Below are 12,384 nucleotides of genomic sequence, written 5' to 3'. Positions count from 1 at the left end.
CTTTCCGAACTTCAAGATATGGCTGCCCGACAACAGCAGCAGATTGAAAACCAACAGCAAATGTTGGTTGCTAAGGTAATAATTATATACAGATCATAATAAGTACAAATTTTCTTCAGTATACGCAAACATAAGTTTCATGGATACAGAAAAACATGCTAATTCATTCTAGATAAGTTCAAGAAAGAGCTTGAGAAATCCATTGTTCTACCAAGTTAATCTTAACCTAGGCAATATACAACACTTCACAGAATCACAGAATCACTAAGGTTGGAAAGGACCTTCAAGATCATCAAGTCCAACCATTAATCCAGTGCCACCATGTCCCCTAAACCATGTCCTGAAGCGCCACATCCACACGTTTTTTGAACACTTCCAGAGATGGCGACTCCACCACCTCCCTGGGCAGCCTGTTCCAATGCCTGACCACCCTCTCAGTGAAGAAATTTTTCCTAATATCCAACCTAAACCTCCCCTGGCGCAACTTGAGGCTGTTTCCTCTCGTCCTATCGCTAGTTGGTTGGGAGAAGAGACCAACACCCACCTCACCACAATCCCCTTTCAGGTAGTTGTAGAGAGCGATAAGGTCTCCCCCTCAGCCTCCTCTTCTCCAGACTAAACAACCCCAGTTCCCTCAGCCGCTCCTCATAAGACTTGTGCTCCAGACCCCTCACCAGCTTCGTTGCCCTTCTCTGGACACGCTCCAGCACCTCAGCATCCTTCTTGTAGTGAGGGGCCCAAAACTGAACACAAGATTCAAGGTGCGGCCTCACCAGTGCTGAGCACAGGGGCACAATCACTTCCCTACTCCTGCTGGCCACACTATTGCTGATACAGGCCAGGACGCTGTTGGCCTTCTTGGCCACCTGGGCACACTGCCGGCTCGTATTCAGGTGTACAATTTCAGTGTAAATGATACTATAACAACCTATGTCAAGTCAAGTTATGCCTTTATAAAAATATTGCTAGGCTTTATGTCTCTCTTGTGAGGCCCACTTCATGATCTGTGATAGATCAGGCTTGACTCTGTGCTCATCTTTAGTAGCTCATTCACTCCAGTATAGTAATAGGGGTGTGAGATGAGAATATGCCCTCTTCATATATATTCATGTATTACGTTTCTAAAGTCTCTGATATGTAAGAATCTAAGTACGTTTTCAGAGTGGGGAGAGGCTGTAGTGTTTTTGACATTGTTGTGGGTACTATACAGTATGCATTGAATGCTTGGATTACTTAGGAATCAACCTATAAATTCTGTTGTTCTTTTTTGATGGAAATAATGTAGAAAAAGAAACATTTTTGTTGTGTGCCTAGCAGAAGCACTGGTATTTAGAACTGGAACATTATCTTACAGCAGGTCAGCTTGTTTAAAGTGGTCTGTTGGACATATTTTGTCTTCTTTGGGAAGCTGGATAGCAGCATTGGAGGTTCATTTTGCAACAACAGGAAAAGTGTTAATAGCGGCGGGAAACAAATGCCAGAGGAAGCTTCACAGATGTGTTTGTGTTCAGGGTAGGGTTGTATTTGAACATACGTGTAAATTTGGTATTTGGTCTAAAAGGTCTTGAATATCTGCTCTAAAACAGATCTGTTCAATTAACATCAAGAGTTTTTCTAGGACTGATACGTATTTTACCTAGATACAACTTTTGATTTCTGGGGAAAAAAAAACAAAACAAAACAAACAAAAAACCCCACAAAAAAACACTGATCACAGTGATGGGTTTTCCTAAGTTAACTTTTTTTAAAATAAATGAGTAACAGGTACCTCTTGTCTAAAACCTCATTTTGTCAGGAGCAACGTTTGCGTTACCTGAAGCAGCAAGAACGTCGTCAGCAGCAGTCTGTTTCTGAGAGTGAAAAGCTTCAAAAACTTAAAGAACGTGTTGAAACCCAAGAGACAAAACTGAAAAAAATCCGTGCCATGAGAGGACAAGTGGACTACAGCAAGATCATGAACGGCAATCTATGTATGTGGAATTTTTAAGTAACTTATTTGATTTAATTTATTATTCACTGCATGACTAGCATTGCAGCAGGATTTCGGATAGAATGGTTTTTGTTTTGCAGCGGGTCCTGTGCTTCTATGAAATTGTATATGATGTAACTTTTTGTTTGTTTTATATAGTCATGCATAAAGTCAGAATAAGTCTATTCTGTTAGGAAATATTGACTGTTAGCAAATTACCAACACATAAATATTTTATATGTGCATGCATATACTAAATTTAAAATTAGTGTATTGTATTTATCAACACTCACAGAATTAAAAAAATTAACAATTTCTGCTTTACTGAATTGTTTTTTGTTATTTTTATCTTCTTAATATTAGCAACTGAAATTGAGCATATAAGTGCCATGTTCCAGGAAAAGCAGCAGGAGCTACAGGCTGCAGTGTTAAAAGTGGATCAACTTACTCAGCAACTGGAGGATTTAAGGAAAGGGAAACTGAATGGGTTTCAGTCTTACAATGGACAAATGACGGGACCTGCAGCAGTAGAATTAAAAAAGTTGTATCAAGAGCTACAGGTAAGTAATGGAGAAATGCTATTTGCATGATAGCTGTAGATTTTAAAAAGTTGTATTACTGCTCTTAGGGGTGGCCATTTGGTTCCATGACATCTTATAAAACTGGTGAACTGGAATGCTGTTAATGTGTGAGGTTTTAGCTAGCATATAACCCTCTTTAAAACAGAATTTCATTAGCTTTAAAAACTATTTTTGTTGATGCTTATACACATAATGATACAAAGCGTGCAAATGTTCTCAAGGGAATTTCTCAGTGCCTAATACTGAAATACTGCATGCTGACATCTGGTATTTGTTTTAATCTCTCTTTAAAAAAAAAATTTAAAAAATCATTTCAGTACTTTGCTATTTTGCAAAGAACTGGGTGTAGCAAGCTCGTTTAGATGTCCTCTTACCTTGGAGACATGACTGGACAGTGAATAAAATTATATTTAAAATATATTGTGAAAATAAGATATAACATCTGGTGTAAATAAACAAAATACATAGGAATTGAATAACACATTTTAATAGAATCATCAAAACCGTAAGCTGCACTGTATTCACTGCACTATGTAATGCACTACAGCTGCAGTATATTCACACAGTATTCCCTGTATCACTATTGTAGATCTTCCTCCAAGAAGATTGTTACATCTACAGTGTAATTCTCACAAGAGTAATTAAATATTCCGTTTACATAGAATTTTGTCCGGTTTTTAGGTTTAAAAGTTATGGAATACTTACTTGTGTGCCAATGTGTCAGGATTGTGGGGCTTTTTTTATTTACTCATGTACTTTATTGTGATCAAGGCAACAGCTCTAATATACATTTAATATTTCAAAATTAAATTAAATTCCAAAATTAGTCTTACTCATTTCCGTACATGAGCAAATACAACATACAAATTAATCCATCACATGTTTTCATGAATTAGTAATAAAGGTCCTTTTTCCTCTCTCTTTCCCTTTTCTCCATTTATACAAGGCATATGGAATCATAGAATAGTTTGGGTTGGAAGGGACCTTTAAAGGTCATTTAGTCCAACCCCCCCGCAATGAGCAGGGACACCTTCCACTAGATCAGGTATCTACCTTTTGAGTATTTCTAAGTGCAAAGATGCACAATAGATGAAGATTTCTCTCTTGTGCTTCGCAATGATCCCATACACGTATATCAAGACTTAAATTTGCCTCAGGTTTTTTTTTGCATGTAACATTACCATGAAAATTGGAACACTGAGACAATATTCTAAGAGTTACTGAAGGTATGAAAAAATGCCAATGGGAAAGCAAGATAAATAATTAAAGAGACTGGCATGGTTGATTTAAACCATAAAGGTCATTCATCCCCTAATATTACTGGAAATATGCTGTGAAGGTTTCAGTTTAATCCCTACGTAGAGAGGAAAATCTGTGCCCAGTCCCTGCACTAGCAGTTCATTTAACCTCCCCTCCAGACATCAAGAAGCTTCATGTGGAACTAGAATCAAGAGCGTAGTTTCTGTTACAAGTTTTATATCACTTAGTTTTCATGATATTCAAACTGTCTTGGTGCTTAAACATAACTTTTAACAAACATTTTCTGTGGCTTAACTTTTTGTGGTGTAATTCAGTTCTGAGATGTCTTTATGCCTAATTCTTCAATCCATTTGCTATAAATGGGATGCAGTCTACATGTTTTTAATAAGTATCCACTAGTTTATTAGGACATTCTTTTGCTGCTTTCTTTTTAGAGTTGTTCATGGTTGCACAGGCTAATTTGACAGGCTGTGTGGAAACATAACATTAGAGACATCAGAACATAGCCGATGTTTAACACTGTATTAAAAAACAACTTGACAACAGACAAAATGAAGTAACTGTCCTAACAAGTGTGCTTTTTTTTTTTTTTTAAAGATTCGTAACAGGCTTAACCAGGAGCAGAACTCCAAGCTTCAGCAGCAGAAAGAACTCTTAAATAAACGTAATATGGAGGTGGCTATGATGGACAAGCGAATCAATGAGCTGCGTGAACGACTATACAAGAAAAAAGTTGAGGCACGTCAAAAAGAAAACATTCCTGTAAGATAAACTGTTAAAAGGGCCACACTTTAGTTTATCAAGAGCCTAGAAAAACTACGTAGAATCTCACTTTTTCCCAGCTGAGTAATACAATTAAATCTAAAGAACCTATTTTAAAAGTAGCAGCTGCCTTAAAGCTATTTTAAGGTTTTGCATATATATCAGAAAACTGTTAGACAGAATGTGTTCCCTTCTATTTTTCTTTGTGGCACAGATGATACTATATTACAAATTGTAGGGTTTATATTTCTAGGAAAGAAGGTGTGATTATGGGCTGTGTTTCAAAGTATGAAAGCATAAAGAGTTTGTTGTTATAAAATATTGATCTTCCAATATGGAAAATGGATAAAAATACAAATGGTCTGATAAAGTTAGTCTTAATACTTGTCTGGAACTTTGAATAGAAATCAGTTGCACAGTAGACCATTTGTCTTAAGGACTAGAGAGATAATTCCTGCATTCCCATATGTATTCCTAGCTGGAGGTAATTGATTTAAGAAAAAAACCTCAATGTATTTAATTATTTAAGAACTAATTTTAGCCCATTTGCCTAAGAAAGGCAAAATGAAAGAGACCTTACACAGATAAAGGTTTCTACAAGAAATGTATGTGCTGTGGCTGAGAAATTTAATTTTTCAGGTGTTGATTTTAGGGAATAAAATTTGTACTTTCTACTTTTTTTGGTAGAAGCATGGAATATGGTAACTTAATAATTAAGGTTTCTTAGCTACAGTGCATGGTTCTAGGTAATTAAATTTAGACCTCCTGTTCATGCCTTCCTAAATGGAAGTTAATGTTTCAATTTGTCTGATTTTTTTAGTTGAATCGTATTAATGGAACTTCATCACCCCAATCATCCTTGAGTGCTTCAGGAAGGGTGGCAGCAGTAGGACCTTACATCCAAGTTCCAAGTGCTGGCACTTATGCTGTACCAGTAGATCCAGTTAAACCACAGTCTCTCACCATTGCTTCTAGCTCAACACATGGAAGATCAAAATCTGGTAAGCACTTAAGTGTGGTGTTTATTAATAAACATGGTTTGGAAAGCAGTAATAAAGAGAAGGAGTAATCTTAGGACACCCAGCGTTGGCATCACCTCTGTGGTGGAAGATGCAAGTTTGAGAAGTCTTGATATTATTCTGTGGATTGGACATTAGTCATTTGATATGAAGCATTTTGGCCTCTTGCCATGAAGTTTTCTTAGGAGAATGAATGTTTTCTTTGAAATTTCAGTAGCTGGTATAGTGCTAAATGGAGCACATGTTCCTTCACAGATTCTGTGTTGTCTCTAACAACTTTTCAATTAGTTTGTGTGCTTCAATATAACAATGAAATGAACTTTGTGGCAAACTATATTATAAACAACTATTTACAGTACATTGCTTTTTGTCAAATAAAATAAAGCTAGTGAACAAGTAAAAATAATATTGCTTCTCAGAAGGAGACTAAATAGAAAAATAGAATAAAACTATGGGAGGTTTTTGCTCCAACTGAGGCATGAAAATTTGTGATGCTTGAAGCATTTCTGAAATGGAGTAACTAGTATTGATGCTGTTCACTTGTTTCTGCCTTCATTAGTGAAGGAGCTGCCCCTCCAGAGTACTCTTCAGAACTTGATGTCCAAAACTGGCTACCATGTCTATAATTAATAATACCATCTGCATTATAAAATTACCATTTCTTTTTAATTTACATTGGAGACTGAAGGAAGCAGGTCATGATATTTGTGCTTTAAGTTCTCATTCTGACAAAAGCTCACCTCTCTGCTCACATCTTAGCGAAATCAGAATTCTTAAGAAATGGTTAGCTAGGAAAACACACGTAATACAAATAAAAATGCACAATCCCATGGGTCTAAACACAGGACTTAGTTTACCTGGTCTCCTAGGAGAGGTCTAAAAATGAGATAAGCAATGACCACTAGAGCAAAGCTTCTGCAATATTCACATATGTTCCAGTACTTAAAACTGAATACTCCAGCAAAGCTTGCAGCATGCTTCCAAATGAGGAGGAAGAGATGGAGGGAACACAGTCTGAACATCTCTGTAGGAAAGAATGACAGAAATGCCCCAGCCCACCTCCCCCGAGGTCAAGAAGTGAAACTATCCAAACAGAACCTAAACCTCCCAGTCTTTCCGTTGGTATTAGTGATTTAACAATACCTTTAGTTTAATATAACGGCTGGATGAACCCCATCACTGTGGCTTTATGGAAAAGTCTTAAGGATACGGAATGACTGAAGTCAGAGTGAAGTGACAGATTTGCAACACTCATGTTTTCAGACATGTGGATTCCTTTTCCACAGGTGGGAAAGGACAGCTCGTGACTTTTAAGATCACCAACCAAAAATAATTCACTATTTTGTAAATATAAACCTCAGAAGATACACATACCCACTTCCAGACCTACCTCAGGAGGTTACAAGATCTCTGAATGAGAACTTTTTGATTTTATAAAAGTAATTATTCTACCTTAGGACTGGCTTTGTGTTTATTACTCTGAATGTACTTGAATGAAATCCTGTAAAATAGATTTATGTAAGGAGAAGCTTATATGCTCCCGGGAAGAAAAGAAATTGAGAATTTTATTTCAACTGTCGTGCTTTTATTTTTCATTATCTGAGTGTTCCTGTTCTAATTTCTCCATTGTCATTGTTATAATTTTTCCACCACTTTTTTTTCTTTCTTTTTCTGTGTAACTGGATCTGCCTTGGTGTGTCCGGTAGAGACAGACTGTGGGTGTGTGAAAAAATCTCCAGACACCTGGAAGGTTTCTGATTTAGACATAATAGTGGATCCTATTCTGTCACCTCCCACTTCTCTTCAGTCTGCTGTTCACAATGTCATCCGCCTGGCACCTACTCTCTTTGACACCCAGCACTGTGAGTCCATAGAAGATATCTGGCTAGCTAAGAACTCAGTTTTTAATATGGTCATCTGAGCTCTTGCATACAGATGCATATTAAACAGCATCTTTAGAACTTGCGTTGTGGTCTCGCATGCAGAAGATGCTGTTGAAATGTAAAACTGTTGAAAAGTTGCTTTTCATCTTTGAAGGAAAAAGATCTGCAGCAAATTCATCCCTGGAGTACTGGAGTAGTATACTAGGGATGAGTTTTCTTCATTGAAAAACCTTGACATTTTCTAATTGTTACTAGAAAATTCATGGTAATCACCAAAGCATGTTTTGGTAAAACTGAGGTTGGATAGATGTATTACATACAGGTTTAGCTTGAGTTACTTTGTGGGAAACTTTGAGTTTCCATGGTGCACTGGGCGCCAGAATTGGGATAAAAAGCTCACTCTGTCCAAGTCATTAGCAAGAATCTTGCAATGGACAAAAACATCATATTTGGTTTGCACTTCAGTTGCAGTAAGTATCCTGGATCCAGACCTACAGTAATTTTAAGCATTTTCTCTGATTTTACCTAAAAAACTTTAGTGTCTGCATGTCAGTGCCTTATTTATGTAAATACAAAAGGGACTGGTGGGAGTTGAAATACACTGGGTGTTAAGATAGTCTTACAAGCAGCAGACAAGAGGGTACACTTGGAGGAAAAAATGAAGCCAGCTGGCTGAAATGGCTATGGGGTGGCTGAGAGCAAGAGCTAGTATGGGCTTGTCAGAAGGGCGTTGCCATCAGATGGGCAAGAGTGTCTTGGACCTGCTCAGTCTAACCAAAGAGGGCAGATGCTGTTTGGTTGCCTCCTCTTAGCACCTATCGCGCCGCCTCTGGCACCATACGCTACAGTTGCAGATTGCAACAGCAGCTTCGTTAAGTGCATGAGATTCAGCTTGGGTTGTGGGAGTACGTGAGAGGTGTGCTCATAAAAAAAATGTGACATGAAGGACATCAAGGTGGGAACAGTTAAATTCTGATGTTTATGTAAGTAGAATGAAACTGAGAAGTCAGAGAGTCTGAATTTATTTCCAGTCTCTTACCTCAAAATTTGGAGATAAACATGCTAATATTTGGAATTCGTAGGATTACAAGAAGTTTTTTTGTATAACTGTCTTTCTAATAGAAGATCGGGTTTGTATTTGCAGGTAAGATAAATACTTTGGGATTTTTGCTGCTGTTTCTGTAAGTGCTTTCTTAATAGCTAAACTTACGGCCAAAGATACTTTCATGTTCAGCATGAATTGGTTGTAATACCTTTTACCGACCGTCAGAAGTTTTACTGAACCATAACCTTACTGGAGTTACGGAACGTTCTGTCTATTTTGTACAGTAAATGCTAATTCAGTGCATATTTAGAAAATTTGTCATTATTTAGGGTCAAAGTGTTTAGACAGTCATTTTTTGGGTCTTGCTCTTGATAACCAGATGATTAAAAACAAAACCAAACAAAATACCCAACATCTTTAGTTCTTGGATGTTGCCAGCACTAAAGCTGGGCCTCACCACTTCCTCATAGTTTTCAAGTGTAAAAAGCGATTTCTGAACTATATACTATATTCTCAGTGTGAAAATATGCAAGTATTATTTAAATGACTAACCACAAAAACACTCATGCTCCAAAGTAATTATCTCTCAGAATTCAAACACAGTTGATCTGAGTGTGTGGAATATCAAGGAATGGTCTGCACATACAATTATGAAATAATTAGTATGGTAGCTTAAATGCAGAAGTAGAATTTTTTATTTTTTGCTAACTTAAAAGTGATATGATTTTAAGAAGCCTATAAATGTGTTTATGAGCTAATAGAGTGAATTTGCACTCATATACTGAAAACACTAGGTGGTAATTGTCAAGAAATCTTCAGGTTGTCATTTCCAGGGCAGGGTGGGGGAAGATGAAGATAAGGCTCATGGGTCAATAAAGAGGATAAAGCTCATGGATAGAAAGTAGAGTGGTGACATTAAATTCACTGTAATTAGGATATTCCTATGCAGCTTATTCTTAGACTATCCGCTATACTACACAGAAGATGGCAAAAAATTCTAGAAATAGCCTTGCAATTCTGTTTTCCAGGGGCTTAAAACCGAAATGACATGGGAAACTTGCCATTAAATACCCGGTTTTCATCTGATGTTGTCTTACTTATGGGGTCCAGAAATCTCAGTAAATCTACACATGCACACCACACACACCCCATTTCAATTGTTATCCTCTAGTAAAGTCACAGGCAATAGGGAAGGAGAAAGGATTTCTGGTCTTCCTTAGAGTAAGAGAAATCTGAAGTTTAATCTTTAAAAAAAATCAAAGCCTTAGGATCTTACCAGGGATCTGTCTAGTTACTATAAAACAGATCTAACTACTAAGGCTATTTAAACTCTCTTGCCTACTTAAGAGAACAGAAACTAAATGGTCTCTTGCAGTTAATACAGTAATATATCTAGGACTTCATTAAGGATTTGTTGCCTCAGTTTCTGTGCAGCTATGCATGATTTTTTTTGCATATAGTGAAGATAAAAGCCCATGACTTGTATCTTGACACTGTGAGTTGAAGTTGTCAGCTGACTTTATAAATTTCTTTAAAATTAAATCTCTGGGGGAATTCTAACCTGGTGAGTATGCTGAAGAAAAACAAAAGGTAAGTTAACTGCCAATTCCAGCAAAGGAATGTATGCTTTTCTTCCACTCCATTGTTGAAATGAGTTTTTACATCATGTTATGAGTGAAAGAATCTAGTAACCATAGTTTAAATTTGGAGTAAATCCACTCAGAGCTTACGTAGACTTAACATTTAGCATAATTTGACAGTGTCTCTGCATAGTACCAAAAGAAATATCTTGATGAAGTGTTTCTGTAAGTATTTTTTTTGTTTTGAGCTTGTTTGCATATTCTATTAGAAGGCAACACTCAAACCAAGATTTTAACCATCCTTTTTTCTATAGAAAATTTCAATACAATCTGAAATGCAAAAGGGTAATGAACAGCATATTATATGCAGTGATTGGGCTTTCGGTATTGATTTCTGAATCAAGCATTACCAGTGATTTATCTCATTTCTGGAATCAGATTAATCCTGTTGTAATCTAAGCTGTTCCGTTTCACATGTTGTTTTGCTTGTTTACAATGGTGGTGTGGATTATCTTAAATATAGTATTTTTGTCTGTTTTCAAGCTAATGATGGAAATTGGCCAATACTTAAACAGAGCTCAACCCCTGTGGTAAAACCCCCTCAGATCTCCAACACAGACTGGAAAGAATCAAGCATGGATACTGCTTTAAAACAAGGAACTATATCCAGCCAGCCTTTGCCAACTTCAGTATTAGCAAGTACTGATAAGCTGGTGGGTTTCATCTGTGATGTATTTATAGATCTGTTTTGCTGAAATTATGAACACTTGGCTTCTATAGCTGAACTCGTTTCAGTTACATACCCACTTCTTTTCCCTGCTGATGATTATTGTAAAAGTTAGAAATAAAATTACCTTTGTATTCCTCCTGTTCCTTTCTGTTCTTATCACACTACAATTTCTTCTTTTCCCCAACTTCAGTACTTCATATTCTTTCCTGTTCTTCTGTATATCTGGTCTCCCCTTTTCTCTCCCTTTGCTTCTCCTAATCACCTCCCGCACCCTCCTATTTTTCTAATTCAAATATCCGTTAATTTTTTTCTTGGTGTAGATTATCACTTTTTCAATGCACTCTCTTTCTCATAAAAATCTCACAAAAGTTATTAAAGCCATCCTTTAGTCCACTGGTGGTGTCTGTCAGCACTGCTGTTCTAGTACTTTATGAATTCTTTAAGACTGTAATCTTTAAAGAACAAGGACCTTGTCTTTAAAAAGTTTTAGTAAACGCTGTTATCACACTAGTTATTATCAAATACATTATCAACTACATACTGAGATCCAGAACCTAGAACAAGTTATTTAGGCTTTGAAAGTATGCAAATAGTTTTGGGTTTGTATTAATGTATTATAGCAGAAGATGCCTTTTAAAGAGTGGCCTCTGTCTGACATACCATGAGGTCTTGTGATAAATTCAGGTAGAGCCATATCTAGTGATTAAGGAACACAAATTGTTTGTATTGACTCCTTTGCTGTCACGCAAGATTGTTAGTATGTTTTGTTGAATGAGAAATATTCTTGCTCACAAATATTTTATTTAATTAAATGGTGTATACTTTTTTTATTGTTCTTAAATAGGGTCTTGATCTCGGGAAGGTGCCACCAACAATTCCTGGTGTAAGCAAGCAGTTGCCTCAAAACTATGGGACCTATCCAAGTCCAGTTCCCTTAGGAACAGGTTCTACAAATTCTCTAGAAAGAAGAAAGGATGGCAGTTTGCCCAGACCTGGCACCAGTATAACAAATCGGCAAAGACCTGTTCCGCTTCCACCGCCAAGCAGTGTACATCAGCCCAGTTCTTCACAACAGATTCAACAGAGAATTTCTGTGCCTCCCAGCCCTACATATCAACCCTCCGGTCCTCCCTTGTTTCCAGGAGGAGATGGCAGGCCAGAACTCCCTTTAACTGTGGCAATCAGACCTTTTCTAGCTGATAAAGGATCAAGACCTCAGTCTCCCAGAAAAGGGCCACAGACAGTGAACTCCAGTTCCATCTACTCAATGTATCTTCAGCAAGCAACACCACCAAAGAATTATCAACAAGCTGTGTACAATACCTTAAATAAGTCAGTAAAAGCAGGTAGAATATATTTTGCTTTATTTTTTTTCCTTTGAAATAAACTGTTAAGATCTACTTCTCGGGCTTAGTTTACTTTCCAAATCAGTTTGAAAAACTTGTCTAAATCTGTGAGAAGAAGAAAGATATTTTTATTTATGTGGCATGGCAGAAATATGATCCCATATATTTTTGTGGGTTATAAATAAGTATACATTCAATTACCTTTTATT

General features: G+C 36.9%; 1 protein-coding gene across 1 annotated transcript in view; it reads left to right on the top strand.

Moving 5' to 3' along the window:
* PPP1R13B (protein phosphatase 1, regulatory subunit 13B) overlaps positions 1-12,384 on the top strand; it is a 45,508-nt gene that overhangs the window by 26,331 nt on the left and 6,793 nt on the right. Inside the window, exons 4-10 of the mRNA XM_010287809.1 lie at positions 1-75; positions 1,796-1,970; positions 2,333-2,529; positions 4,408-4,548; positions 5,393-5,573; positions 10,643-10,812; positions 11,674-12,175. The exon at positions 1-75 is cut by the window's left edge and continues 48 nt beyond it. Of these exons, the coding sequence (XP_010286111.1) occupies positions 1-75; positions 1,796-1,970; positions 2,333-2,529; positions 4,408-4,548; positions 5,393-5,573; positions 10,643-10,812; positions 11,674-12,175 (1,441 nt within the window). The remainder of the gene's footprint in view (positions 76-1,795; positions 1,971-2,332; positions 2,530-4,407; positions 4,549-5,392; positions 5,574-10,642; positions 10,813-11,673; positions 12,176-12,384) is intronic.

This window comes from Phaethon lepturus, unplaced genomic scaffold (assembly GCF_000687285.1).
Source record: "Phaethon lepturus isolate BGI_N335 unplaced genomic scaffold, ASM68728v1 scaffold16495, whole genome shotgun sequence".
Classification (NCBI taxonomy): Eukaryota; Metazoa; Chordata; class Aves; order Phaethontiformes; family Phaethontidae; genus Phaethon; species Phaethon lepturus.
The sequence above is the reverse complement of the archived record's forward strand: the minus strand, read 5'-3'. Positions and strand labels throughout refer to the sequence as shown.